At 38.8% G+C, this 25,547-nt stretch overlaps 1 protein-coding gene across 2 annotated transcripts in view; it reads right to left on the bottom strand.

The window, feature by feature from the left end:
* LOC124113295 (low affinity vacuolar monovalent cation/H(+) antiporter-like) overlaps positions 1-25,547 on the bottom strand; it is a 142,324-nt gene that overhangs the window by 90,137 nt on the left and 26,640 nt on the right. For both annotated transcript variants that reach the window (XM_046473595.2, XM_048388008.1), the window contains 2 exons: positions 8,408-8,516; positions 6,654-6,770 (listed from right to left, as the gene is read on the bottom strand). In XM_046473595.2, the coding sequence (XP_046329551.1) occupies positions 6,654-6,770; positions 8,408-8,516 (226 nt within the window). The remainder of the gene's footprint in view (positions 1-6,653; positions 6,771-8,407; positions 8,517-25,547) is intronic.

Genomic DNA, 25,547 nt, shown 5'->3' with positions numbered 1-25,547 from the left:
CTCCATTTAACAGTACCGGTAGTGAACTGAACTTGATTTCATATAATTGATAAGGTGAACACCGTTCACGCCAATCATTGAATTAAATAGAAAATGATATGTGTTGACCGCTATGTGGGTTTGGTACCATGTTAATTGCATATAAGCTTGTAGAATGTCATGGATCATCATTGCAACATGGCAATGCACAAGTTGATATTCAGTTTGTTCCTAACAAACACAACAGCCGAAACCTTGCATTCCAGGGCCAAGAGAGTTCCGGGTTAAGAGAAGGCAACATGCAGATATACATGGGAAATATAGTGTTTCTACTTGTCCAGCCACCATCAACACCTTCCATGGCCTCATCACCACATAGAGACAGATCCACAACCACCTTCCGAACCAAGCTTAAGTACTAGCGGACAAGTTCCTGGATGGCGTGTAGGATAAAGTGAAGAGTAACAGCAGACCTATCCCAACAATATGTGAAGAAGAGTTGTCAGGTAAGTTGGACCAACATAATTATGATGTACAGTGTACGTATGATGTACTCAAACTTATTTAGGTTCACTGACATTTTGAGAAACGAGCAGATGCATAGGGAACTTGTGATCAGCCAACTTGTACTGGGTGGCAAGCAGCTGCCAAGGAAGAAGAAGTATTGGCTTCTTGAAGACCACCTGAACCGAGAGGAGGAACACCTGATGACTGGAACCAAGACTGCCACCCAGTGTGCTGATATTATTTCCCATCTTGTTGAACTGTCATGCGTCGTGTTTTGTATATATGCATGATTTATGATGTATTGTGTAGAAATCTATTGATGTATATGCATATGCATATCTACCCCGGATCTTCACGGGTCCCCAAGGCTTAGGAGAGTTTGTAATGTTAGCTGTGTGTTGATGCCCAGCTTGAGTCATGAGAGATCAAAGCTACTTTTGCAGGTGTAATATTTGTCACGTAGGAAGCAGCATGATGAAATTGTAACTCAGTACTTTACTTACTTAGTTTGTATTTTAATGTGCACTTTCCGACAGGATATTTAGTGATGTGGTCAAGAAGGGTATGTCCGAAAGGTAAGGCAACCTGGATGGGCTTTATCATCGCTTTATCAATTTGGGCGGAAATTTGGAACTTTGAAATATGCCATGCTAATAAGGTGGGGGAACTAAAGGAGTTTGTGATGTTGTGTGGTTGTGTGTTTTTATAGATTTATAATTTATGTTTTTTGGTAGCTTGTTGTGGTTTTTTTGTTGCTGTTTGTTGCTGTTTTTTAAAATGCAGCTGAGTAGGCCTGTTTTGATTAGATAAATGCCCAGTGCTTTATAGGTATGGAAGTTATCTAAGGGGTTTAGTGGAGTTGCTAGTGTCATTTGGTTGTAGTTTAGTGTGGATTTGAGTGTTGTTCTGTGTTGTTGGTAATGTGTGACATGTAGTATTACGTGTTCAGGAGTTTCTATTTGGTTGCAATGTGGGCATTTACCGGTTTGATGTTTTTTAATTTGGTGTAGGTGTGAGTTTAGTTTCGTGTGGCCTGTTTGTAATTTGGTTATTGCCCTGATGATTTTTGGGGTTTTATGATAGATTCTTGTTTTTTTGAGTGGCTTTTGTACGGGTGTTTTAGTTTGCAGTCTGATTCTGATAGTTGTTTTGTCACCTTTGTTAGATTTTTTCCTTAGTAATATTTTTAATTTCGTTTTCAGATATTGGAAGGTTGATGTTTATTTCTTCTAATTTTAGATCTGATTTAGCTGCTTTGTCGGCATGTTCGTTACCAACCACTCCGATGTGGGCAGGGATCCAAACTATTTTTATGTCTTTGGCTTGTTTATGGAGACTGTCAGAGCTTTTAAGTATCTGAAGTATTAGTTTCGGATGTTTTTTTGTGGTTTTGTTTTTTATAGCCTTGAGCCCACTAAATGAGTCTGTTAGAATTAGTTTTTTGGAGTTTTTTTCTTATTTGGGCACTGTGTAGGGCTGTTACTATCCCCATTAGTTCGGCTGTGAAGATTGATTGGTTACTGGGGAGCCTTTAGGAATTTGTTTCTTTTATAGGTTTGTTGACGTGGATGCCGAATCACGTGCGTTTTGAGTCCGGTCAGGGACCTGTCTGTGTATATGTGATACCAATTTGGCCATTTTTCATGTATGTATGCTGTGTGGTGGATTTAGCGGTGTTTGGGTCGGTTTCAATATTTAGTTTGGCGGAGAGAGATGTCAATTTTGGGCAGGGGGGTGGGGGTCCTGCTTTTGGAGTTTGTGAGCGAATAAGTTCGTTATGCCATACCATATCGAAAGCTTTAGAGAAATCTAGGAATATCCTTATATTGTTGGTTCAGTTTTGATATCTTAATGGGCAAGGTTATCTAAGGTAGAGCTTGGGTTGAAACCGCTTTGATCTTGGTTTATTATGTTATTTTGTACCAGAAAGTGTTAGAGCCTGTTTTGGACCATTGCCTCCATGATTTTAAATAAGTTTGAGGTTAGGGAGATTGGTCTATAAGAATTAGCATCGTCTGCTGGTTTACTTGGCTTTGGCATTTGGATGACCAATGCCTCTTTCAATGAAGTAGGGACTTGACCGTTTTGGTAGAAGAGATTGTATAGTTTTAGTAGTGATTCCAGAAGATTTGGGGGCAGCTGTTTAATTATTTGGTTTGAAGTTAGGTCCAGTCCAGGGCTTTTCTTTTTTTGTGGATTATTTAGCACGTGGAGTAGTTCCTCCATTGAGTATGGGTGGTTTATTTCTAGGTTATCGTCTTGAGGAAATTTGGAGAATTTATTTTCATTTTGTAATTGTTTTTGGAATCCCATATTGAAATTGCTTTTGCTACTCATGGCTTCGAAATTGTTTGCTAGATAATTTGCTTTCTGTTTCGGATTGGTTGAGTTATTTATGTGCATATTTATTTCTTCACAGAATTTTTCCCAGTTTTTGGCTTTTGACGAGGTTTTGTACTTGAGGATTTAGTTGGTGTGCTATCTATAGAGGTTATCACGCGAGTGTGTTTGGGGATGGTAAATATCCTGCATTAGGAATAAACATTGTATTTAGCGAGCCTTGGCGAGCTAAATACATCGTGTTTATTCCTAATACAGGATATTTACCATCCCCAAACACACAAGTGTGATAACCTCTTTATCATATAATGCCATTCTTTAATTCTGTGCTTCAAAGTCGCTTTCCCTCTCTCACAAACATTACCGAAACATTGCGAGTTTTCCTGGAATGCGCTCATTAATATTTATTACGTCACAGGGTAAGTGATGTGTCAGTCGGACAGTGACAGTAGCCAATATAGTTCCAACTGAAATCTCTTTCTTATACAGTGGCGAAGCAACATATACGAAAACAACAATTGGTCTTAATTGCCTTTCGCAGCAATCCATCGGTCTGTCCCCTAGAGTAACTGCATGCCCTTTGTCAAAGGGAAGCTACTCTATTCCTAGTCTATGAGAGGTCACGGCCACGGTCAGACGTTGTTGACAGTCGGTCTGTCCTGTCATAACGTTAAGAAGTGTAGTCAGATGTACACACAGCGACAAAACGAAACAAGGTAACAATTCAAACATATTTGGGGCAAATCCAACTATTTTAATTTGTGGAGAAAGGTTCAAGCCGCAGAGGTCTACAAGCACAGATATGGCTACTGATCCTGCTTGGCTAGGCCTCGTGAATTTATTTCTCCAAAGTTGCCAAAACTTATAAAGTTGCCTTAGCTACGTCACAGTTAGACACTGATTTTCAGTATATTAGACTGTTCTTTTGATAATGAAAGCAATTATCTCTGAAGTTTATCCAGATTCCCGATGGTTAATTCTGACTCGATCGCTGAATGACGAGGACGACGCCATGTTTGTTTATAGACAGTGAAAGTAGTCTCTACTTGACCTTTGATAATTGCATCTCTATCCGCATATGACCCAAACAGATATCGTTTTTATCCGTTGGCTTTATCCCGCCGGGAAACCTACCCATTATTTGATAATTAGATGTACGTAGTTTTGTTTAGCTTTATTAAATGCGCTTTTGCGTTTTTTTCTGGTCTTTTTAGTTCCCCCAATCCACCAAGGTACCGTGGGTTTGCTTAATTTTATTTTTTTTAATGTGTATTATGCATTCTGTTATGTTTTGGCAGTATTTTTCGGGGTCTCTAATTTCAAAGAAATTTGCCAGTCGGTTTTGTTGTTCTGGAATTTTGGTTCTCGGAGTTCATTTGGGGTTTGGATATTTATGTTGGAAAGTGGTCGCTGCAGAGTGGCTCCTTGTGCACTTCCCACAGAGTACTTTGGGCTAGATCAGGGGTACAGATTGTTAAATCTATAACCAAAATACTTTGGTGTTTTTAGTTATACCTAGTTGGTTGGTTGTTATTTAATAGTATTAGGATTTATTTTCGATCCATTTGGCAAAGAGTTTGCTCTTTTGGTCTATTTTATCTGTGATACCCCAGGAGGGGTGGTTAGCATTGAAGTCCCCCATGAAGATAGTTGATTTAAGGCCTATTTGACTGGGGGCTTTTAAGTCTTCAGATTTAATTTGTTTTAGGATCCAGTGGTATATATTTATAATGTTTATTTTTTTTGGTTATGATTTGTTATTTGTATACCATTTGCTTCCAGGTTTGTGTTGTTTATTGTAATTTCTTTATGGGTAATGTCCTACCTGACATATATAATCAGGCCACTGCCTGGGTAACTCAGTGTCAGTTACTGGTTTTTGAAACTATGGATGCATGTGTTGTTGTAGCTGACCAGGGGGGTAGAGTAACATGTTTATCTAACAGTATACACTGGCTGGCTTTTACATGTCTGGACTGCTCAGTGTTATGTTATGATGAGATATGTCAGATTAGTGAACTTAAGACTAATTAGAGAATTGACTCTGAGTGACCATGTGTAATTAGGGAAACAGGATGTGAGGGATTCCTTACATCTTGTCTTTGTTGTTGGTCTGCAAAAATAACTGACTCATGAAACTATTGCAAGTGTGTGTGGTTCTCATGTTACAGTCAAGACTGTTGTTTCATCTCTCAATGGTTGCATATGGCAGTACTAGCAACAACAGTCTAAGCACAAACAGCATCTGAGCTGGCTGCTGTTCTTGCCTAGTCAATGCCTCGGGCATTCTGGTACCCATTGGACATTGCCAACTGTTTCATAAAATGTACAATTGATCTACTGTGGCTCATAACATTTGTCAAGACAGTGTTCATCAAACTAAGTCTGAAATTAGTCAGTATCTTGCAAAGACACAATCAAAATAGTGTTTTAGGTTGTAAACATAGACAGTCACTGATTTCAATCTAAATAGGAGAACAATTAACATTCTGATATGATATGATGTCACTGATTGGATGGAATGGTGGAAGGAATATTCTAAACATTGGTATCTCTTGATGTGTCTTTTTGTGATAACTATTTGCAACAACTTCACCATGTCCACAGTTCAAAGTAACCTAAGCTGTCAGTGGGAGACAACAATTATTCTAAAGATAACATTTAGCATTTGACTGCGAAGGCTAACCTAGTTCTTATTCTGCATGCATTGCAGTTATAGTAAGAATCATTGTCTACTTCCAGACAGATGACATAATCCCCGTCTGCTTTCTTTTGGGAAAGGGAAAACCACTGAATGGTTGATGCATCTCTACATAGGCCAAAGGCTTTGGGGATCCATGCATCCAACAATTCCCTAAATCAGGGCTAGACAATCTCAGCACAGTCTCGTGGAAATTGAAGAATAATCTGTTTAAATGTTAAAGACAAACAAAACTATGAGTACAACTGTCATGGCTCAATCAATGCACCATCATTGGCTATTACAAGTTACTCTTAGTCACCAGATTCCACCTCTATTATCACTTGCATAAAAATACCAAGGGAAATCGACACTATAATTTACAGGATCACGAGGGGTACATGGGGTTTTATGCGTGCCATGTTTGTTTTATGCGTGCCGGAGGGTAATACATTTCTCAGCAGGAGAATAAGTCTCTTATGCCAAAGCCACAAGGCAATACAGGCTGCACATGGATTTCTGAGAGGCCCGCTTCAAAGCAAAAAGCCACACCCTTTTTCCGAGTCAAAGGAAGTCATGTGACATAGCACAAGTTAACTGCAGCTCAATCGAACAGCTGCTTTCTATCAATTTTGAATTTGTGTTAATTCTTTAACAAGGCACATTAAAACATGTCGGTAAGATAAAAAATTTGTAACAGGATCCCTCGGGGTACAAGTCACGTGACTTTCATTGACTCGGAAAAAGCGTGCTGCTTTTTGCTGAGAAGCCGGGTATAAGGGTTTTATTCTGCCTCTCAGAAATCCATGTGCAGTATGAGTTGCTCGTGGCAGGGTATATGGGATTTATTTCCCCACTGAGAAATTTATTTCACTCCAAGGAGAGATACATAGTGTTTTATCAAGATCATGTGGACCAATCAGATCTCATTATTCTGACATGGAGGTATGATAAAATGAATTATATGGGAGCTACAAGAATTGAACCAAGAGGTGATTCTGGTTATGTCCCTGATAACACCCGCAGGTTATGTTAGGAATATCAAAGTCTGTAAAGGCTCACAAAATAACAAGGTGTCAACTTTTGGAAACTATAGGAGATATGTTATTGTTTATGGGAGTCCTGTATAACATCCCAGCTTTCTCACCATAAGATCTGCCAATGTATGTAAGGTACATGAGTCCACTGATGATGATGTACAACAGAGCCAGCCACCAACCAAACAAGCAGGCATATATAATGTTTGTTGGACGGACAGTTGAGACTGAAACGGAAAGAAATGCTGTTAAAACAAATCAATACAACCATTTATTTTTTAGCATCAAACTGCGGCTTGTATTTTCAGATCAACATTAAGCACTTAGTATTCAGTTCCTCCTTCAATCCCTGGATGTCACATATACCTCGGGAGGTGCTTCTGGCAAACCTTTGACTATTCCAATCTTTACACTCATATATCATAGAGCCCTGAGCTCTTCATTAAGGAGTATTGTTGTCTAATACCCTTGAGATCAAAGTCCAATCATCATCAAGTACGCAATAGATAATACAAAGACATACTTTATTTGATTTATTATCGCCATTTCTCAATTTCCTAAATAAAGTATTTTTGGGCTTTGGCAAATTTGCTGCTGTGGTATCTTACATGAAAGAGCACATCTTTCACAGGCACACTACTTCTGTACCTCATCTCATCTCATACCACATACTTACTGCATGTCAGTTTTGTACTGAAACATGCAAAAATGGATGGCTGCCTTGGAGGACATGTTTTGAGATCAATTTATTAAAGACCCCCCTTTGCTTGGATTATATATATACATAATTTTTACCTTCTGAAAGAGGTTTCAGAGGGGATGACAACAATGTATTAAATCTTGAAATAATTAAACATGGTTATCAACAGGTCAAAGGTCATTGCAAGAAACATCAGCCAGTACATGTTATTCAGCATCTCACTTACTGCATGTCTGTTAGATAACAAAACAAAGTAATACATCCTTTTCACTATGTTTGATTGTTAATTAACATTGCACAAAACAGGATTCAAGTTATATAATGACCCTAAAATAATGTAGTCTGGATCAGGTAAATGATATTACGAGCGATGTTCTGGAAATGTGATGGACATATGGACCACTAGAGTTCATTTCTATCATATCTCCTGCAGAACTTTTTTGTTAGGGATAATGATGACACGAAAAAATGGCTAAATGTAGAAAAAAGTGACATTTTCAACAAGATTGGAAACCTGTGGGTAATGCTTAGAAACACCATTGCTGGGATTTTCCATGCAAGGTTTCAGCTTCATATGTGTTATGGTTTCAAAGGAGATGTTGAAAATGTAAAACTTTCAGTGAGGACAATGCACGAAGCTCCACAACATAAGCTCACTTGAACTTTCAGTTCAGGTCAGCTGAGAGTGAATGTTGTTTTATGCCACACTCAGCAATATTGCAGCTATATAATTATGATGGCCCGAACATAATGGAGTCTAGACCAGAAGAAACAGTGGTTGAGATTATGAGCAACATCCCCCATCTTGAGATTACAGTGACACTCAAACCAAGTCACTGAGTCTGATTAGCTGATCCATTTATTTCTTCTGTACAAGCATAGGTCTATCAAAGAGCCTCATCCTACATGTCTTCATAAAGTTTCAGCTCTCTTCCACCCCCACCCCAATAAAAATAAATATAAAAATAAATAATTTTATTTCTATTTTACTGGCAAGAACACATATGAATCCTATTGTATATATCAATGTGTCATATTCCAATTTTCAAAGACATTTCACAATTATTAATTTCTCGTTAAAAACAGCAAAGATTTAAATTCAATGCCATGAACAAATCAAAGTCATGTTAAGGTCCCACACTAGTTTTACAAAATCCTACTCACCTTTAATGGGCTTCACCTTGTTGATATCTGCATACAAGTCCTGGACTATTTCAGATCGTGTGGACAGGGGGCGAGAAGTTACATGACTCTTCCATTTTTTCAAACCAAACTAGAAAACAACATCCCTACAGTTAGGATTCTGGTATATCTCTCCGTAATGAATTCATGTGGTCAGGTCTCTCACCATATATATATGCTTCATACAACATGATATTAAAGTGGTGTAAATGTTATGCTATTGAAAATAACAACATAATACTCGGTCACTCATCTGAATAATTTTTTATCATAACAAATTCATTAACAAAACCCATAACTGGCAACAGGAGACAGACACACTCACGAAATGAGGGGTGGTGTAACAACTCAATTAACAATGTCAATATCGGGTGTGGCCACTATTTGCGTCGATGCAGGAGAAAAAACCCGCTCCCAACAAACACCAAATATCCAATGTGTGCGCCGTGCATGAACTTTCATGTGCAAATTGTGAATCACAACCTTAAAGTCTAGGAGATATCTTCATGAATATGCATTGAAAGTCGCAGTATTTAATTTCAGAATAATAATAATAATAATAATAATTGATTTGTAAAGCGCCTAATATCCATCGACAGTTGCTCACTGGCGCTGTGACAAAGTTAAAATGTAATGTCTATGTACATATGCCAACAATCAGGAGATCTATTGAAAAGCTGAAGTGAAGAAGTGGGTTTTGAGGAGAGACTTAAACGTTTCCTTAGAAGCAGAGTTTCTCAGATTCAAAGGCAAAGAGTTCTATAACTGTGGACTGCAAAAGGAGAAGGCACGGTCAGACATAGCAGAAGTAGACAGAGGCTGATACAGTGGAGTTCCACCAGAGGATCGGAGAGCACGCTCTGGAGAGTACAGGGATATAAGATCTTTGAGATATTCTGGATAGTCGCTATTGTTGAGGCAGTCGTGAGTGATGATACATATCTTATAGTTTATACGAAAGGAGACTGGAAGCCAATGTAGTGCTTTGAGGACAGGACTGATATGATTGGATCTTGGAACTTTAGAGATGCATCTAGCTGCAGAGTTCTGAATGCGTTGTAGCTTTGATATGAATAAATGTATTTTTATATTTAAATAAAGCACAGTTGCTTTTTCTGTTAGTATGCTGATCTCCATTCAGTTGGGAGAGTTGAGAAAGTTGATGTGATATATGCAATAAAGGCAATAACCAAGTGAAATTAAACACTAACACATTTAGAAGGCAAAAGTGAGCAGGGCTCACACCCGACCTCAACTCCAACATCAGCTGAAGATTAATTTCGATATCGGAGATATATTGATGCCTTAACGTTTGAGCCGGTTTCTCTTGGAAAGAACAATAGTAAAATATAGTAACAGCATGATTCAAAGATGCACTGGTGCATCATCGGCAAGCTTTGCCAGGTACAGTACACTTGACTTGACATTGATTAATATTTTGACCCCAGATCGATTGTCATTTTGAAGAATGTTCATGTACTGTATACATCTTTTGTAATCTTGTGACCTCATAGTATTACCACGACATCACAAACAGCGCTGACATTATTTACATGGCCTGACATCTTCTCAATAACAAGTTTCTCTCACTGCTGGACTTTGACTCTCTTTGTGACGAGTATTGCTTCTAACCTACATGGCTTAGGTCACTGATGAGGGTTTCTCAAACATGAGGAAAAGTTCACTGTATAACTCACAAAATGCTGTCACTGATGAGGGTTTCTCAAACATGAGGAAAAGTTCACTGTATAACTTACAAAATGCTGTCACTGATGAGGGTTTCTCAAACATCAGGCAAGCAGGTTACTATTTAACTCAGGAAAGCAGGTAACTGTTTTACTGTCACATCTCAACATCAGACAAACAGGTTACTGTATAATTCTCAGAAAATGATAAGAAGGCTGTCATTGGTGTGTTCCTTAAATTTGAAAAGAATCCATCTACTAGTTCTCAAGTCATAGGTCGCACAAAAGTTGAAGTAAAAACATTCATTCAACCTCGCCGGAGACAAAAAGGAAAAATAGCCATAAATAGTAGGATCTTTGTTCTTGCTAACCTTGTCATCCACATAATGAAATTATCCAGTACAGCAACAGCAGTCGTGGTAAATACAAAACACTTCTCATTTACGTTTAAAGGATTGCACTAACTCGTGTAACACTAGGAATCTTAGGTGGTGACCTGACTTATCTCATTTGAAATTTGGAAATTCAAGCTTTTGATTTTATAGAACCTAGATCATGTCAAGCAGTAATTATTAACTTTGTGAAAGGCAAAAAATGATATTATTCATTCTAATTGCTATTACCCCCATACTATATTATGGAATTCTAAGTCTACAGTCTTGTATTATCATTTGTTGACTAGGTTTATATTCAAAAAGCAGGGCTACTCACATTAATTTCTTGATGCATTAATTTCCCATTTTCAGTACCGGAAATCAAAAACCAAAACACAAAAAAATAAAGTAAAATTTTCCCTTTACACTTGAAAACTTCCTAGAATGCTGATGCTGGTTATCAAAAAATGGACTTATGATTCAATCGCTGCACATAAAAGCAAAGGTCAGACGAAAAACTCTGTCACACTTATGAATACATGTTTCATCATATGATGTGTATTGTTCTAACTTAAAGCCCTCAATAATGGACTAGAATCCCTCACAAAAATCACTCAATAATTATCATTGTTATTCTTTTCAAAGAGTACTCCCCTCTATTATATTATTACCAAAATCCTGTATTTTGGCTGTCATCACATTATAATAGACCTTCAGAACTCCTTATGAAACACAGGAAGAGAATTTATGGATGTCAACTACATGTACCTTATTATGAGGAACACAACATTTCAGAGTTTATACTTACTCCTTCATCAGGTGAATAAATGCTATGAAGCAGAGAACATATATTCAATTTGTCCATTTGTGCTATAACCCATCTGTGCTAATTACCCCCTGCCTCCCATTTGCCCATTACTCTACGATTATAACAAACAAAATTTAGTGGTCCCTTTGAGTTTGTTATAATCGTAGTTTACTGTTTGCCAAAACGTTGACTTCCTCATAATAAAGAAGTTGACATTGATAAATTCTCTTCCTTATACCCTGGATAGTTAAGTTTACTGGATTTAATAAAGGCTGTAACCCCAAATACATGACTCCAGTCCACATAAATTGATAATTAAATATCAATAAATTTAAATCCCTTAGATACAGTATCTTGGGGTACCTAATTGTACCATGCCCGTTCTAGTTTCATGACCAAGATTATGTGTACACTATCCCAAATACGGGATCCAGGCCCAATCCTGGAATAATGCCAAGGACATAAGTAAGCTATGTGGTAAACTTCCATCGAACTACCGTTGAATTTGTGTCCAGTTCCCAAATTTGTGGTGTCATCAATCAATCTTGTGTCTTTAGTTCCACATCATCTTCAAAATCTGTTGCCCATGACATTATTACCTGTTCTGATGACACGTTCAGATCTGATGATGTTACTCCCAGTATGACGACACTCCAAGAGACCTTGACATCATTCCGTGGCCTCTGAGCATGATAACTTGCATTGGCAGATGTTAACAACTTGCTCCATGGAGACTGGTCAGGCTCACTGACTTGGTTGATGCATGTCATTGATCCAAATTGCGTGGATCAATGCCCATGGTGTCTATCACTGGATTGTCTGGTCCAGACTCGATTATTTACAGATCGCCATCATATAGCTCGAATATTGCTGAGTGCGGCGTTAAAAAACAAACAATCAATCATTCAACTGCCTTCTAAGAATCAAGGCTGGTGGATAAAGTCGAAATCTCATGAGCCTAAAATGTACTGGAGGCTGCTGACTTGTTCACTCTTTATACCGGTAACTGTCAGGTATTGTAGTTTTAAGCCAATGTGTGACAGTCACCTTGGTAGATGTAGTAACACTATCTCTGTGCTGCCTCCATATAGATGATCTTAATTTTGTCATAATCCTTGGAAAACTGCAACACAAGTTGCTTCCTAAATCTCTTGCCTTCAAATACGTTTACTTATAGTTTATCATGTTACTTTCTATGTACTTATCAGGTTGGAAAATATATTGTTGCACGTCCTTAACTACCCATATTTGAAGCCAAGTGTCTCAGGAAGTGAATTAAGTTGCATTTATCGTTAGATCATGACATATGCACTTTGTTGAAGCATGAAAGTGTGATGAAGATTTGGACCAGGGATCTACGTTGAAAATGCTGTGAGACAGCCCATATAATTGTTTATGGGGAGCAGCACAGAGATATGGTTTCTGCTGCTATCGCCTCAGTAATGTCTTATCTGAAGCTGGTTAATAAGACCTTTTCTGTATCTTTTGTGTGGTGGTGGTTGTGTCGCTGCTAAAAAGAGCCTGAATAGGTGAACCCAAACCCTTGCTGAGAGCATGGATCATGTACTGTGTCCTTCCCTTCCCAGCAACGTAGCCTGGTTCTTACCCACAAAATCTGGTAGGGTCTTATGATAATAAAGCCCTAATCTTTAGTGCATGAGTCCAGAGAAGTCAAGAACATGAAGTTCCGACACCCTGCCTATTGTGGCCATAGCAAATAGGAATGCAATTTTCTTGGTCTTTTGTATTAGCATGGGTGATGCCAAAGGTTCACAAGGATCCTCCAAAAGAGCCGACAGAACAATTAAGAGGTTCCATTTGGGGAAAGTGTGCAGGGTGCCAACATCCTCCAACAAGAAAGATCTCATGAGTCTGTTGAGGATAGGATTTTCTCCAACATAAATCCTGCCATGCTGGAGAACTAATGTTAGGGCAGAGCGGTATCCTTCTATGGTGCCGTGGAGGAACTTAGCATCCTGGTGAAAATGAAGAAGAAGTCCACCAACATGGGAAATATCTCAGATGTGTCCAGACATACCTATTCCCGACCTTAGTGAGAGTACAGTTGAGTTTGTTTGTTTGTTGTTTAATGCCGCACTCAGCAATATTCCAGCTATATGACAGCAGTCTGTAAATGATCAAGTCTGGACCAGACAATCCAATGACTGACATCATGAGCATCGATCCACGCAGTTGGGATCGATGACATACATCAACCAAGTCAGCGAGCCTGACCACCTAATCCCAATAGTCGAGTAAAGTTGAACAGGGTAAGTGCTGAGAAAGGTTGGTTTAAAACATTTCAAATATACTAGTGAAAGAAGATTTTGTCATTGCATTCCTATGAAATGAGTGTACAGCCACATCTGCATGGAGAACAACTCCTCCTGCATCTTGACTATTCTGTCCAAGAGTCCATGTGTAATTCCAATCTGTTCAGTGTGGATTTGAACTAGGGTTCCCCTTGGAAATTCTTGTAAGATTCTTCCAATAGTGGGATTGATATAGCACACACCAGCTACAAACCAGTTGACATAGAACCAGTGTCCATAGCTTGACAAATAGTGGTGTCTATATCTCTATAGTCAAGGGAATAGTCATGTTCAGTTTAGGTGAAATCACCAACTAATAGAAATCCTCATCTTGAAAAGGAGACTCTGGTAATGCACAATAATATGTATTGTATGTTCTCCGTTTCAAAGGATGAAGAGGTAGCTTTTCATTACTTCTTAACTTGCTATTCCCGTCATTAGCCTGGTTGACCAGCAAAGACCGATATCTTGACCACGGCAAAGTGAGATGCATATTCCAAAATGGAAGCCTTCGTATTCCACACAGGTGGTTTGATGCAGAGCATAAGATGATACAATATCTCAATCATATTGGCAAATGAGTGACCAGATTTGTCATCTACCTGTCTGGGTCACTGGGTGAACAGATAAAGGATCTTGATTCAACTCTTAAGATTAAATCAGCCCTGGTGACTGTAGAACCAAGAGTTCTTTTCTTGGTCTTCTTCCATGTGGACCTGTTGTCCGTAACAACTCTTGTTACAAGGTCTGTGGAGTTAATAGGAACAGATTCCATGACTTGCCTCTCACATGGTCATGGAATCTGAAAGTATCCTGGAAGAACATACTTCATGATCTATCCTCTGGGTTGGTAGAGCTTCTCCAGATCCACCAGTGTTTGACAGTCGATCCTCAAACTCTCTTCATGATGGCAACTGCCCAATACATGACCTTCTGGCTGGGAAGACTTCCTCATACAGGAATTTTGGCAGGAATTATATAACTCTGGAAAATAACTTGTACAGCTTTTGTTCTCCTACACCACCATTTCTAGAAGGCCTCTGAAATTGTACATACTTTCAAGCATTTCAAATTTGATAAAAACATCTTTGTTTAACTTTGCAGAAATGTATGCCTGCGACAACTTAAAACCTGATGAAAGTACATTGCCTCTAGCTAACACAATATGGATCCCTCAACACTTCCAGTCTGATTACATCTGCACTTAATGACAAACAGGAAAGTTCTATGCCTCCAACAGCATTACTAAGAAAGGTACATGAACATGTCTGATCATGTATGGCTTTAAAACAGAAAGCTAGCTTCAGAAGAAAGGTATATGCACTTCCTGTTTAATGATAACACATCCAGTTGTTTGTGGCTACCTTAGTAACAAAGTACTTCCTCTTTAGTGACATCACTTCAGGATGGGGATGTCAAACAATCTTAAACCATCATGTTTCATGCCTCTTACTAAGTCCATAAGAACACTTCAGGTTTAATGACTTCATTTCCTCTTTTGTAATACACATGTCAAATTAAGTACAGCTTTTATACATATGGTGTCATGCCTCTAGTTAGCTTCATTAGAAAGTTTTATGCATTTCTGGTTCAATGACCTTGACCTTCAATTTCAGACAATGACATGCCTGATTATTTCTAGTTGGGAACATGAGCGCTTGCTCTAACAAACATATTATATGAACACAGTGTTTTTCAGTATATAAAGAAGCTACCTTAACAATGACCATTCCACAGCTTATTGCTCCTTGTGCCCTACCTAATGGTGTTAGGTGGCAATTTCCATCCTACTGTAGAAAAATCTTCTTGAATTATCATCAAACCTTATATATTATATATAGTTGGAATTTAAATATAGAACATAAAACAAAATATTAAACAAAAATTAGATACAATATGCTACTAATAAATTGAAAATATATCAACATGATCTACACTGTTATGATTTGTTATTACTACAGATAAGTATTCATACATCATATAACAAATACAAACACAAAACTGAAAAACAACTGCATGGAAAAGGCATTAAAATGGTAAACACACTCGACTGTGACAAATATAGGTTACTCACAACCAATCTCAGCCCTGCCTCAAGGATAACATGTAACCAGCTTCGTTGGTCAGCAGTAAATCTTTCTTGAGCGGTAAACAATCCCAATCTCATTAAAATCAGGTCTTAGTTCTCAATACCGCTAAACTAGATCTGAGGACATCTCATTACAGGTAATGTCAGAACGACCTTTCGAAACTTTGACCTACCAATGAAATGACTAACAAGAAGTTGACATTACCCAATCAGAAAGCAGCTTTCTCAAACTAAACAGCAGTAGTTTCAAACTGGCGACTGATATTCCAGACTACACACTGAAAAAACATTTTGATAAAGTTCTCTATTCAAAACCTGGAAACTGAACAAATGAAAATTTTGGAATGTCTAATATATATATGGCCAAGATTGTATGGCAGTACTTCCCATGGGCTATGTTGTTTACATTGTGTGAGACATACAACAGAGCTACTTGGTAAGCAAAACTTAACAGGCTACACAATGAAGAACATGAAGTGACCCTTGCTCATACTATTCACAGATTTCAAATCCCTTCTGATCTGGATTGAGAAAGAGATGCAGGGAGTGTCATCAGCTTCAAGGTCTTGTGATATCGGAAGAGAGGTAAACAAATGGGCGATCTTTTTGTTCCAAAGGGCAATAACTCTCCTTTTGAAATGATATAAAGACGGTCCAAACTGTCGCTTCCAGTCTGGTTCCCAGATCAATGCGCGCTGCGATAACTACTGACATTTAGAGACATTTAGAGACATTTAGAGACGGAGCCAAGCTAAAGAGTTATCCTGTTGCACCTTCATTCAAAAACAGCCGTTTACAACTGAATATTTTGAAGTGATTATTAGTTTATAATATCAACATTTGTTGAGTCTTCAACTACAAGACGAATTGTCACTATGGAAGATAGCCGGAAAAACGTCATGAAAAATGGTATATTACCACAGTATTTTCTACGTCAGAAAACAGCGAGGCATTCTTGCAGTCTGGGCTAACATATTGCATCGATGAATTAATGCAAACTCATTTTATTTATCAACCTTTGTGTTATTTCCCACAACAATTCAAGCATTCAAATCTCTACAAATACTACCATGGACTTCAATTTAATCAAATTAGTGATACGCCTACATTTGCAGCACAGAGACATCTTTGACAGGCCTTTACCAATGATCTATATAGTAAGTATACATCCGTGCCTTTACAAATATTTTAAGAAAAATGACATTCAAAATAATAAAACAACTGATTTTAAATATTACTTTTTATATCAAAATTAAAGTTGCATCTGAATATTTAAATTCATATTATTTATTATAAATAGGCCAAATGAACATCTACCATGCATCTATTAAGCACTCAGTTACTCAGTTGCAATATACATACCAGTCATCATACTTTGAAATAAGAGATTTACCCATATTATTCTGCCCCTTATAACATGTGTCCCACCATTAAGTGCTCTGAGTCATCACAGGTGTTAATTCATTGATCCATCATTTCTTACAGAATTCTGATACTCATGCTCTTACAATAGTAGTAAATTACAGAGATTTGTCCAAACAAACAACAAATCATACTGACTACCCCAGAAAGTGTGTATGATGCATAAATAGATGTAAATCATAGTTGTATCTTCTTGTTTTAGTAACAATATATTTATTTGAATGTTGACAAATTATTTCCCATACAAACCCACACACTATCCTGCTGTATCTAAGTATCCTGATTTTCATTCAACAGTACTTCAAGACACCTGTAGTATAAAGTATATTTTGTAGATATTATTGTGGCAGGATGTATATATTTGGGATTATTTTAAAAGTAGTTTAGTATAAACTTATCCAAAACATAGGTATTTTAGGATTAGTGTATTAAATAAATTAGTTTACTTAGTCCACTAACTCACACCTCAGTAACATAATCTAACATGTGGTGATTGATTCTTTGTGCTAAGGCTACTGCGGTCTCAGCCTAGCCTATTGTTCTCTGCCGGTCAGCTTGGCCTGGCTTTGTATTTCCCGCGTCACATGACCACCTTGGTCATGTACTTCATACCTTTACTATGTGCACCATTTCTAGTCACAACTCTCACTGGGAAAGGACAGCTCCGTTTGGGGTGAGTTAATTATATTTATTATCATTGTACTTAGTTTTCTAGTATATATAATGTATTTTAGTACACTCATATTAAGTCATTTATGTTCCATAAGAACAGTATATCATGTATATGTTATAAACATGAATTATCAGTATATTCATGTTAGTGCTATATATATTTAAATATTGTAAGATGTTACCACTGAGGTATATGCATAATGAGTGTACTAGATTTAAGCATGTATTGGTACTATTTTATCATGAAAGTGTAAAATACCCAAACAGTATATTTGTTGATTTTATCAATACATATGAAATGCCTAAAAATGTTGATTTTTATACTGCTAGATGAGTTTCACATGCCATGTATACAATGTATGTGATGTTTACCATACCAGTAAGATTCATGTAGTTATATATCATTTATCAGGTCACGTAAGATACTGCATGACCAGTTTTGATGACATCTGGTGGTTTGGCCTCCGTCCCTTAGACGAGGTGGGGGTTACTTCCCTTGGTTATACATGTATTTATGTCAACATGTCATGGCATAATTGTCTATACTATTGTAATGTTATATTGCTTAATATAGTATTATTTAATTGCTTTGTAGTGTATTCAGTGATATCATCCTCACTGAGGAGATATCCTCCATAACATGCTTTACCGTACTACATGTAAAGTAAGTGTTCACATTATATCTTATTGATTGGCATATCAAACACATGTAATGGATGTATAATGGCAGTATTCTTTTAATGATCTATTGGTTATGATGTTTGCCTACATTTTGTAAATATTGTGTTTTAGGGTTTCTTCATCATCATCATAACCACTGATTGTGGACCATCATTGGAATAAATCCGGTTGTAAAAGCAGCATGCTTTTTTGTCTCTCCATTACCCTGCATAAGCCTCTGCGACAAATGGCATCCTTGTTTTGGATTATTCCAGCTGACAAGATGGACACATCAGATAGCCTGACCCCACAGACATCAGAGTTGTGACGTCATTGAGCCTGCCAACATTCATAATGGCTTCCGTGTATGCTCTATATTTATTTATGTTTTAATTCATAAGTGAAAGTGACACTTTATTTCTGTGATATAGACACTGGTGATATACTGAGTACTGTGATATTGACACTCCTCTGTCATATCAAGATCTATATTTTATTCTTCTGTGATATCAAGACTTATATATTGAAGTACCTGTGACTGAATTTGTGATATGTGTTACTGACACATCGTGGCGCCTGGACACAAGAAGAAGATTTACCTGATATCTGACATTTGTGTGAAATAGTGTATTTGTACAATTACTCTGTGATTATACATTATTAAACGGTAGCTACCTGTGATAGATAAACATGTAATAATTGTGATTATACATTTACTTGCTGTGATATATACTTGTCTACATTTGTGATATTTAGACTTAGTGTTATATCCTGTGACTGTTGCGCATACTGTGATATCACCATTTGATAACAACTTAGTACGTACATATTTCATTGTGGCCACTTAGCATTTTACATCTTGCGTGTTATAGTTATATATGTGACCGGTCTTAGAAATGTTTACATAGGTATTACATTTTTTTGTACTGGGGTATTACGGTATAAGGTCTTTGCACAGCACCCTTGTCTTAACCTATTACTGTCTGCTTTGCTGTCAACTTTAGTTCTTTGCCTTCAGTCAGTTCAGTTACTAACCATGTGATTATTACTTGTATCACTTGTTGTTGACTGACAATGAAATAAAGTTTATACCAACAATATCCAAATATAGGTTAGATTTATATCATGTCTTAGTACTTTACTTATATCTCCAAACCAAACTTAGGCTTATTTATTTTATAAGTTTGCATATATTGGGGAAACTTGAGTTATGTAAGCCCACATTCTTTTTGTTTTGATTGCAGCCATGTAAGTGTGAATCAATTTATTTGCTTTCATGTTGCATACTGCTTTGCGCGGCCTGCAGCGCTTGTGCTTTGCTTTACCTGCTTAGTACACTGAGTCCTCTTTATTGTTTATACTTTTGTTTTCCCCCATTTTTTTCAGCTTAATCACAGCTTACACTTATTTCTCTTTGTTTGGTAGTGTGCCCCACTCACCTTTTGAGGGGACACATCATATATTGCTCACTTTGTTATTTCCAGGTTGCAGGTACCTTCTTCATTTCAGTATTCAGTTTATTACATTGCAGTCTAGGTATTATCAGCATGGCTGATCTATCCGAGGAGGAGTTTGAGACAGTCATGGCTTCTCTCCAGAAGCTGGGAGTTGACCCAGATGTAAGATCTGGTGTTGAACTCAAACAGTGGATGGAGAGCCATTCGACTGTCCAAACTCAAGTGAAGACAGAAGAAGTACCATATGGCTCGTTCAGACATAACCCAACAGAACCACTGCAGAGTTTTAAGAGCCTAAGTGTCAGACAGACACCAAGGTTGTCCTCTTTTTCAGGTGATCCTGCAGCCAAGGGGGAAGCTTCTTTTGATATATGGCAGTATGAAGTTGAGCGTTTGTTAAAAGATGAGACTCACCCTAGAGAAGATGTCATCCAGGCTATACATCGTTCTCTTCGTGGTAGTGCAGCCAGAGTAGTGATGCGACTTGGACCTTCAGCTTCCATTTCCCGAATATTTGAAAAGCTCAAGAGTATCTTCAAGCCTAGTGAGGTAGGAGAGACCCTCCTAGCCCAGTTCTACAGTGCAAGACAGGGTCCTTCTGAAGATGTGACTACATGGGGATGTAGACTTGAAGACCTCTTGGATGATGTCAAGAGTCAAGGTTTCTTGAAGGACATGGATGCTGACCAGATGCTCCATAATGTGTTCTGGATGGGTCTATGTCAAGAACTGAAGGACATTAGCGGCCACAAGTTCGATACCATCACAGACTTTGACCGTCTCAGGGTGGAGATCCGTCGAATAGAGTATGGACGAGAACTCAGGATGAAGGAGTTCAAAACTCAACCCCAGAAGACCTCGTCAGCAGCTCCAGCTAAGCAAGCCATTGCTACACCTACAGCCGAGAACTCCGAGATATCAGAGCTGAAGGGGATTCTTTTCAAGCTTTCAGCTAAATTGGATAACTTGGAGCACCGACTTCCTCCAGCACCACCAAGGATATCAGGAGCCATGCAAGGCCTGGACTTTGCACCTGAAGGGGAAGTGGAACAGTTACCTCATAGACCACAGCGTAGGGAGGAGCGTTGCTGTTATAACTGTGGACAACCTGGACACCTCCAGATTGGTTGTTTGATCAGGACAGACCACAGACGAGGGTATTTAAACCAGAGAGGACCTATGTCAAGGGGCAGACGTTAGGTTCATATAGACAGAGCCCCACTGAAGTTCGTCCTCAGCTACCTCCTGGACTCATTGGATCAGCAAGTGAAACATCAGTTGCAATCAATGGAATATCATGCAAGGTGCTGCTTGATACTGGATCCACTGTGTCTACTGTTTCTGAGTCATTCCACAAGGAACACCTTTCAGGAACAGAGATCAAGCCCCTGAAGGACTTTATTCATATAGAGTGTGCTGATGGTAAATCCCTTCCGTATAGTGGTTATATTGTTGTAGAAGTAGGTACTTGTGGAATGGAGGCATTGAAGGAACCAAGCATGTGTTTGTGTTTAGTTGTACCTGATAGTGCCTATAATTCTACTGTACCAGTCTTGTTAGGAACAAATTTCCTTTATCCGCTTATGGAAGACTGCAAGACAAGGAGTGGGACCAACTTCCTTCAGGCAGCTGAGCTACATACTTCCTGGTATTTAGCTTTTAGGAGTATTTTGCTTCAGGACAAGGCTCTAAAGAAGAACTTTGGAAAGCTGGGTGTTGTGAAGTGTAATGAGCGTACCAAGATCGTTGTCCATCCTAACACTACAACCACCATCCGAGGCTACATTGACAAGGAACTCCCCTATAGAGATACCTGTGTGATGATACAGCAAACAACAAATGCCGCTGTGCCACCTGGATTGGAGATAGCCCCTGCTATTTTCAGATTCAACTACAAAAATAAGTACATCCCGGTCCAGGTATCTAACTTGTCATCTCAAACTGTAGTCATTCCCCCGAGAGCTTTGGTGTGTGAGATTCAACCAGTTCGGATTGAGGAGGTATCAACAATTGACCTTGAGAAGATGGTGAAGAAGAACATGGAACATCCTTTGGACAAGGTGGATATATCTCCAACAATAACTGAAGATGAACAGAAGTTATGTGAGGATCTGTTAAAGAGATACAGTGATGTGTTCTCTACTGGGGATATGGACATTGGTCATTCTACAACTGTACAGCACAGGATCGAGCTAACAGATGAGGTACCATTCAAACAGAGACATAGGAGGATACCACCAGCCATGTTTCCTGAGGTCAAGGACCATCTCAAGCAACTGTTAGCTTGTGGAATTATTCGACGCTCACACAGCCCTTGGGCTTCTAACATCGTGCTTGCTCGCAAAAAAAGACAATTCCCTGAGGATGTGCGTGGACTTCAGATTTCTTAATAATCGGACCGTTAAGACAGTTACGCTCTACCCCGGATCGATGAGATTTTTGATAAGTTAGCAGGGAGCAAATTCTACTCTGTCATGGACATGAAGTCAGGATATCACCAAATTGATGTTGCTGAGGGGCACAAGGCCAGAACAGCTTTCACGGTTGGACCACTTGGGTTCTATGAATATAATAGACTCCCATTTGGACTTGTGAACGCACCTGCTACTTACCAGAGACAAATGGAGGACATGCTTGGAGATCTGCACCTCGAACTTTGTATGAACTACTTGGATGATCTCATCGTCTTCTCCAACACCTTTGAGGACCACCTAGTCAGACTAGAGAAGATCCTACAGAGACTACGGGAGAGTGGAATCAAGCTGAACCCCAAGAAATGCGAATTCTTCAAGGAGAGGGTGAAGTTCGTTGGTCACATTGTTTCAGCTGAGGGGATGCAGACAGATCCTGCTAAAACTGAAAAGATTGTGAACTGGCCTACTCCACGCAACCCTGAAGAAGTTCGCCGGTTTCTTGGCTTTGCTGGCTATTACCGGAAATTTGTGAAGAGCTTTTCCAACATAGCCCGACCACTTAGTGATCTCCTACCTCCAACAGTGAAGAAGAAAGGACCGAAAGGAAAGAAGCCGGAAGCAAGATTACCTTGGCATTGGGAAGCTAGTCAGCAAGCTGCATTCCAGAAGCTGAAGGATGCCCTTACATCACCTCCAATCCTTGGGTATCCGGATTATTGCAAGCCCTTTGAACTACACACTGATGCAAGTTCTTTTGGATTAGGAGCAGTGCTGTACCAGGAGCAAGAAGGAACAAAGCGAGTGATAGCATATGCCAGCCGAGGACTCAACAAGGCAGAGAAGAATTATCCAGCGCATAAGTTAGAGTTCCTAGCACTGAAATGGGCAGTAACAGAGAAGTTCTATGACTACCTGTACGGACACAACTTTACTGTCTACACTGACAACAATCCTCTTACTTATGTCCTAACATCTGCAAAGCTGGACGCCACTGGACATCGCTGGTTAGCAGCCCTAGCTTCCTTTGACTTCAACATCAAGTATAAGCCAGGCAAAGGGAACACAGATGCTGATGCCTTATCCAGACTGCCAAAGACTGAAGACAGAGACATTGCAACAGATGAAGTGCAAGCCATTTGTGGAAGTTTGCAACCAAGGAACTACGTGGAGAGTCTCTGTTTCAGTGCAGAAGTTATTGATGAAGATGAAAATGGCAGTGAACTATCAAGTCTATCTACACGAGATTGGCACAAGGCTCAGCGCAGAGATCCTGAACTAGGTCCTATTATTGCAAATCTTCATAACAGGAGGAGACCAGATGTCCCAGTAAATCTTCGCCGGGAGGTAGTCCACTTACAACTACACCATGGAGTGCTTTATAGATGTACCAACATCAATGGCGAGGAGAAGAGGCAACTTGTCCTACCAGTTGCGTTTAGGAACAAGGCTCTAAGAGGACTACATGATGATGTTGGCCACCTTGGACGGGAACGTACCTTATCCCTGTGTAGAGATCGATTTTACTGGCCAGGGATGTCACGTGATGTCGATCTATGGATCAAGAGCTGTGAGAGATGCATCAGGAGAAAGATCCCAACTAATGCAAGAGCTTCACTGCATAACATCAGAACTAGTCAGCCACTGGAGATGGTCTGCATCGACTTCTTGACCTTGGAAACATCAAAAGGTGTATACCAGAACATCTTGGTACTTACGGACCATTTCACTCGTTATGCACAAGCATTCCCTACAAGGAACATGACTGCCCGTACGACCGCAGAAGTCCTTTTTAACAGTTTCTTCGTACACTACGGTTTTCCTCAAAGGATACATTCTGATCAAGGTGCCAACTTTGAGAGTCGACTAGTGAAGGAACTGTGTCAAGTGGCTGGAATTGACAAATCGAGGACAACACCGTATCACCCCCAAGGAAATGGCATGTGCGAGCGATTTAATCGTACTCTGCTTGACATGTTAGGAACATTGGAGCCAACGAAGAAGACAGACTGGAAATCCCATGTAGCAAGCCTTGTCCATGCCTATAACAGCACTCAACATGACTCCACAGGAGAGAGCCCTTTCTTTTTGATGTTTGGTAGACAGCCTAGAGTGCCAGTTGATCTTGCCTTTGGGATAGACAGGCCAGAAGAAAGGAAATCTCTCACTGATTATGTGCACTGTCTAAGGAAGAGACTTTCGGACTCCTACCAGACAGCAGCCACAGCAGCAGAGAAGGCAAGACAACAGCAGAAGAAGAACTATGATCTCAAGATCAGGGGTGCTACAGTACATCAAGGGGACAGAGTTCTAGTCAAGGTTGTTGCTTTTGATGGTAAGCATAAGATTGCTGACAGATGGGAAGAGGACACTTACATTGTGGAAAGTCAACCGAATCCTGAGATACCCGTCTATGTCGTCCAGAAGGAGAATGGTGATGGGAAGAAGAGGACCTTACACCAGAATCTCTTGTTGCCCATCGGCTCCTTGTTACCATCATCTCAACAACGACCAACACCAGCACCAAGGAAGAGAAGGCAGGAACGGGAAATAGCAAATATGAATTTAGAAAGTTTATCATCAAATCTCCTGATGGTTAAATAATTCAAATTGAACCCCACAATCATTCCATGTAGATAAATGGATTTATTTATGTTATTTGTTTTTGCATATAACAGATTATACTTACATATGTTACAGTCAGTGTCTATAATCAGGCCCAATATGTATATTGACTGAAAATTTCAGTCAATATGCATATTGATTGATTCACTCAGGCAAGGTATATTTTTTCTTAAATTTTCATTCATTTATTATTGCCTGAATTTTTTTAGACAGACTGGCTGAAATGAATTAGACTGCATAATTTAATCTCCTCAATTTAATTCGGATCTATTTTGATCTATCAAGATCAAAGTAACTTATGTAAGAAATTAAAAATGTTTTCACAATGAATTGATTGATTCTCCAAACATGAAAGAATACCAGAGTCATTTTTTTATGTTACTTATCTTTATTAGCATAATATTCAGTTCAGAAACAGATGACTGCTAAAAAGTCATGCACCTGTAATCAAATACTAGTACACATGCACAAGTATGCCAAGATATTAAATAAAATAATAAGTGTCATTGTGCAATGCAGATATCTGTTGGTGTGAAGAGAGAAAAGAATAACATTAATAATTTGTTTATGTTGGAATTTGAAACATCAGTTTAGAACATGGAAACAT

Source organism: Haliotis rufescens, unplaced genomic scaffold (genome assembly GCF_023055435.1).
Source record: "Haliotis rufescens isolate VD_foot unplaced genomic scaffold, xgHalRufe1.0.p SCAF_7, whole genome shotgun sequence".
Taxonomy (NCBI): domain Eukaryota; kingdom Metazoa; phylum Mollusca; class Gastropoda; order Lepetellida; family Haliotidae; genus Haliotis; species Haliotis rufescens.
This window is presented reverse-complemented; position numbering and strand designations above follow the sequence as displayed.